At 32.8% G+C, this 6,118-nt stretch overlaps 1 protein-coding gene across 2 annotated transcripts in view; it reads left to right on the top strand.

Moving 5' to 3' along the window:
* LOC128181191 (8-oxo-dGDP phosphatase NUDT18-like) overlaps positions 1-6,106 on the top strand; it is a 6,341-nt gene extending 235 nt beyond the window's left edge. The window contains exons 1-8 of one of the 2 annotated variants that reach the window (XM_052849495.1): positions 340-361; positions 1,399-1,559; positions 1,789-1,949; positions 2,445-2,565; positions 2,764-2,860; positions 3,223-3,369; positions 3,738-3,843; positions 4,478-6,106. In XM_052849495.1, the coding sequence (XP_052705455.1) occupies positions 1,418-1,559; positions 1,789-1,949; positions 2,445-2,565; positions 2,764-2,860; positions 3,223-3,369; positions 3,738-3,843; positions 4,478-4,741 (1,038 nt within the window). In that variant the 5' untranslated portion in view covers positions 340-361; positions 1,399-1,417 and the 3' untranslated portion in view covers positions 4,742-6,106. Of the gene's footprint in view, positions 1-339; positions 362-1,398; positions 1,560-1,788; positions 1,950-2,444; positions 2,566-2,763; positions 2,861-3,222; positions 3,370-3,737; positions 3,844-4,477 lie in introns of those variants that run through there. The other variant, XM_052849496.1, reaches the window with a different exon arrangement.
* The last annotated feature ends 12 nt before the right edge of the window (positions 6,107-6,118 follow it).

Genomic DNA, 6,118 nt, shown 5'->3' on the forward strand with positions numbered 1-6,118 from the left:
TAGCACCTGATACAGCGAACTTTTGAAAATCATCTTTCATTATTGCAATTTAACGTCAGCAGATCAGCTTACATTATTCTCAACTCTTTTTAACTTTTCATATGCTTATGATTACTTTAATCAATGATACGGATCATGACACATAGAAAGCTTTAAAACTCTCTATTTTTAACCATGATATCCATTAACTGTGACCTGATCTTGGGCACTTGTCAGGTAAGTCAGGATTTTAATTTAGTTGGACTGATCAGACCACCCTTTTGAATAGATAAGTCCGAGTAGATATAATTGGGTGCCCAAGTTGATTCTTACATTTCACAACTTTTATTAGAACTGTCAAGGAGGAAGACTAGGACTTAAGGTGGGTTGCTGGTTTGCTTTCGTTGTCAAATTCTTTACTCAATTTAGACAACTCGACTGGCTGTTTTGTCCACATTTGTTTATGACGTCATAACGGAGAGATCTCAAGGTTTCCCGCTTCACATTTTCTAACGTCAAATGCTCTTAATTAAATAAAAATGAAATAAATCTAAAATAAAGTAATTCAATTTAGGTCTATAGTGTAAATACTTAAGTAGTAATTCATACCAAGTCTTAGTTTTCATGAAAGAATCGTAAGTTGGAAATGCAGATTGGAAGCAATACATCATAACTACGTAGATTATTAGCAAGAATTGGAGCGTTACTTTTTAGCTCTATGTGAAATTGTCCATAAAAGCTAAGTAATGACAGTAATGATAGTCTTAAACTACAGATTGCAGATTGGAAGCAATACATCATAACTACGTAGATTATTAGCAAGAATTGGAGCGTTACTTTTATAACTCTATGTGAAATTGTCCATAAAAGCCATGTAGTCTCAAACTTGAGAGAGAGAGAGAGAAAGAGAGAGAGATGTGTTTGTAAAATAGTTTGGGTCGGTAATAATTCTTCAAAAGAAAAAAACTAACAAGCATTTATAGTAAGTATATCATAACTATTTTGACCGAAAAAAGGGAGGAGCAAAGCTGGGGAATTAAATTTTTTAAATTAGTTGCGAAGATTTTGATAACCAAAATAAAAGTCCATATCTTACAAATATCATCCGTTTTCTAGACTTGAGACTATTTGCATATATTTACATCCTACTAGATCACCATGCATTTGAGTAAAATACACATGCTAATGGTGAGCTTTAAGAACAGCTAGGATTCTGATAAGTGCATACAGAGTCAAGGGGTATAATCATCTTCAATTGCTACTTGTTACCCTTGGCTAGAGAATATTCCTTTTATAAGAAAAAATACATACTGATTGTGATATGAGCAGAACTTGTATACTTACAAGTCAAGTTAAGTACAAGTCAAGTTTAAGATTTATACCAGGTGTATGCTTATAGTCAATTTCTTTAAACTGCAGGTTTACTAATCCTGTAAGTATGGCCGATGCTTCCCCAAATCTGAGTTGTACAGAAACAAACAAGTCGGAACCAGGGGGTGATATAGAGGCAGACTTGCAGAAAATCCTCAATGGCCAACATGTTCCCGTGAATCACATTGCTGTGGGATTAGACAGAATAGGTAAGACAACGGGTGCTTTATGTGTGTAGTATTTCAAAAATGTGTAGTCATTATATCTAGGAGGTCTTAACCCATTGGCAAATAATAACCACCACAGATGGTAAAGAGCTCTTGTGACCACTATAGTACTCATCCTTTAAATTTCAAGATATTCATTGTGTTTGCATAATAATTATTTTTAAAATATCTATCTTTCAATGCTCTTAACAAATATTATTGTACTCTTCAGGTAATTTTGTCCCTAAAACCAAAAAGACTGTGTACTACATTGTGGGTGCCATCCTCATCAATGATGCTGGTCAGATTCTGATGATCCAGGAAGCCAAGTATTCCTGTTACGGACAATGGTACCTGCCCTGTGGACGTGTGGAGAGGGAGGAGAGCTTTGTGGTGTGTATACATAGGTGGAATCGAAATGTGATATTGGCTTCATTGCCCTAAAGATTTATAGGCATGTTTAGCCCATAAGCAATAACCATTGTAACAAGAGCCATTAGCAATAAATCTCATTTTGGTACAGAACCTTTTTAACAAGAGCTTGGACTTTGGGTAGTTGTGTCAAACAGCATTGTGATGTACATGTAGGCCTGTCCATTTCATTGATGGCCACTCAGTCATGGCTCTTTGAAATCAACAAGATTTGTGTTGCTTTTCAGGAAAGACTACGCAATCTGTGCATATTTCACTTGAAACCAGCATCACTTTAACTTGTGTTGATGCAAGTAATAGATAGTTACGTCCTACCAAAAGTCCAAGGTCTAGTTAAAATGGTTCAATTAGTTTTCAAACTTAAAAAAAATGATTGATGAGTTTTGTATTCAGCTAATAAGAATGTGGGTGAATAAAGTGATGTTATATATCCTTGTGGTTGTATGGCTCTTGCAGGAGGCTTGCAAGAGGGAGGTGGAGGAGGAAGCAGGTTTAACCTTTGAACCCACAACCTTACTTTGTGTAGAATATGGCTCAGGGTATTACTATAGGCTGACATTCACAGGGCATGTAACAGGTAGAAAAATAATAATTGTTTTACTTTAGAAATTTAGAAAAAAAGTATGCATATCTAGAAATTAAATTTCAAAGATTCATTTGGAGGTCACATGACACTGGATACCAGAACATGTACTTGATAGTTAGGAGTATTTGATAAATTACCAGTAAGGAGAACTTAAAAACAGATATTCATTTATAACATGTATTTCATTAGGTGGGAAACTGAAAACCCTGGAGCACAAAGATAAGGAGTCGCTACAGGCAGAGTGGATAGACCCTGTACACATACAGAACAAGTTACTTCCCATCAGGTAGTAAGGCATTCACAATCATCAATGTTTCTGGGGATATTCAGCTCCAAAATAGGAAACACACAATTTCACCCCTGTATTACTCTGTGATTGCAGCAGTGTTTGGTTGGCTTCAAAAATTATAGACTGAATAGATGTTTCATTCATTTAGTACCGGTATGTAAAAAAGATAAAATGGCTTCATTGGTAGTTCATGCAGGAAGCAAATATTGCAGGAAAAATACATAACCTAGCTGAGATTAAATTTTTTTTAATAGCTCATCAAATGAATGAGGTTCTACTCAAATTAATTCTGTTAACAACATATTTACCAATAATTTGAGGGAAAAATCAGAATGTTAAAGAGTTAATTTGTATTGTAGAGCCAAGGACATTCTTCCATTGATCAAACTTGGGTACAAACACTGGGAGAGAACTGTGGAACAGCGCTTCAGACCCTGCCTACCTCTGTTGTACAAACATAAACATATTATCAACAGGCCCCTCATTGTGCAGAAAATGTCAGATAGGTAAGCAATGAAGCAAATTTCTATTTAGATTGAAATACAGTAAAACACAGTTATGGTTAACACGATTATAATAAGTTAATGCTTACAATGAAATCATTTTATTTCCCAATCTTAAGAATATATCATAAACTTATTTGATGTAACAGATTAAGTTTAAAGCAAATCAAAATCACTTGCCACTACTAGTATAACCATGTTTTACCATATAAATGTCAGATCATTTTGGTTCATAGGGTGTTTTTAATTGATAGACACAATTTTGTGATATTAGATTTACCGGAATCTTATATATCTCTGTACTCAAAAATTGCTATAGAGCCAAACGACAATAGGATTTGCAGTATTTAGAGTTAAGTTTTTAATTTCAGTGAGATCTATGTATTGGTGAACTCTGAAGGTGGATCACACTTCCCCTGTGGTGTAGATTTCAGTAGGACCCCATCAGCTCTTCTGACAGCTTACTTTATACTTAAGGTAATACATTGAGGTTCCCTCTGGTGAAAGCAATTTATGCTGATATCCATGCAGATTTCATTTTTTAATTAATGTAATATTGATATGAGAATTTTTTATAAAGAACAGTGTCTTCTTTCTTCCTTTCTTTGACTCCGTTCATCTAATGTCATATTCTACAATTCAGTTTAAAATTCAACTTCTTGTATGAATAGTTGAGAATACTTAAAGCATCAATAAGAAGAGTAAGACATTTTAAAATTGAACATTTCAATCATTTAAAAAAGGTGCTTTATATATCCTTGTTTGAGTCATACAATGAGAAAAGTTAGACAGTTGAAAACTAAAAAATTTAATCATTTTAAAAAGTGCTTTAAATATCTCTGTCCATCTGATGAGTCATACAAGTAATTGACATATTTTTGAGGTATAAGAATTTCTATAAACATTAGTCAATTTAAAAAGTCACAGTGTTAATGGGTACATAGTATAATGTACACATGTATGTACCCAATACAAGTCTGTATTTTGTACAATGTATGCCCAGGTACAATACATGTACCCAGTAGAATGTGAGAACCAATTCAATGTATATGTACCCAATACCATCCTATGAGTACCAATTGCTGTTTAAAAATTTGCAATAATTTTGCAGGAGGCTATAGGAAACACAAAGGGGTTCAAACCCCGGATCTGTGGCCTGGTCAACCTGGAATACGGTGGACAACCAGGTAGTAAAGAGGACGGAATTTGTTTCTCCATTCTAGTTTCTCTCGATGCACCAAAACTTCCTGAACTGGAAAACTCAGTGTATAAGTGGATAAAAGTCCAGGACTCAGCTCTGATTCAGAACATTGTCTTACTGTTTGAGGATGGGAAAAGTGTGCCCTTCATTGACTTAAGTGCTGGGAGATCCTAGGTGCTTAAACTGCCCCTAAAACTTAGCCCAAAACCAAAATGATATTGTATGTGTTTATCTACCGTATACGTGTACAATTTTGTTTTTTATCATAAGTGCTTGTACTCTATGTTTACATGTACTGGTAATTTTTAAAGTGATTTAAAAAAGAGCTTTTTTTAAAGTTATGTCAAAATGCATGTATTTTGTTGTTGTTTTTTTTATATTTTGGTTTGTTTTATTTTTTGTTTTTGATTTTACTTTTTTGTTGGTTGTTTTTATTTTATTTTTGTTATTGCATAGCTGATATTAGTGTTGTCTTATTAGCAAGAAATGTCTTCCGCCTTGTTATATCCATTAGACACTGACAGGGATTTTGCTTTTTTTTTTTTTTTTTTTGAATAAGAACTTGTACATTTACATTAATTTTCAAATTACGCTTTGTTCCTTTCATCGGAGATGAAAAAGGCATAATTAAAGGTGGGTTTCCAATTTATTGGTGTATATTCATTTTCATAGAGCTATTAGATAATTATAAAAATGCTTGATATATTTGATCTCATATTTTGTAATAAATAATGATATTCTCATGCATATTAAATAGTCTATAAATGTACTGGAACTCCTATTTTATTGACAGACCATTTAAGTACATGTCCAACAATTTTAAAATCAAACACAAAATATATAACAAATATTTGATTTTAATGTATAAACAAGGATATTCTTCTTTCATGTGTATTTTTTACATTTTAAGATAGATATTTAAATGAGCATACTCGTCTCAATTAAAAAAAATACCAAAAGTTTTAACCCCTCCCTCTACCCCAATTTGTCATTTTTACTGTAATATTGTGTCTGTAAGTTAATACAACTTTTTGTGAATTTTTTAATATTAATCTCAGAAATGAGAAAAAAATTTTTTCAATAACCAAAGCTATGTCCGACCACCTTTAAAAACAAAACAAAACAAAACATTTAAAGGATAAAGCTTGTGCTCTCTTTCTTCATACCATTATTTATGATCTTGCCAAGGAACAAAAGTGCAATGTTGTAAATTCATATTATGTAATGTTATATTTCAATCAGACCTTCTGCTAATGTCATCTCCAGCATCTTACTTCATAAGAAAAAAAATATTCAACTTGATTCTATCCTTTCTAGAGAACTAAATGTAATGTCATCATGTTTACAATACTTCTGAATTCTTTATTACTATAGTAACTAACAATCAAAGATGAGACATATTGTAAAAGATACATGTACTACTCTGTGGCCTAGAAAGGGGCTATAGCTTTGTATCAACAGAATTTGTGTTATTTTTGGCTGTGATTGTTGTTAGACATCATCTATATTGATATAAATAAATTTGAAAAGAAAACAAAATCCCCTAATCTA

The sequence above is a fragment of the Crassostrea angulata genome, chromosome 4 (genome assembly GCF_025612915.1).
Source record: "Crassostrea angulata isolate pt1a10 chromosome 4, ASM2561291v2, whole genome shotgun sequence".
NCBI lineage: Eukaryota > Metazoa > Mollusca > Bivalvia > Ostreida > Ostreidae > Magallana > Magallana angulata.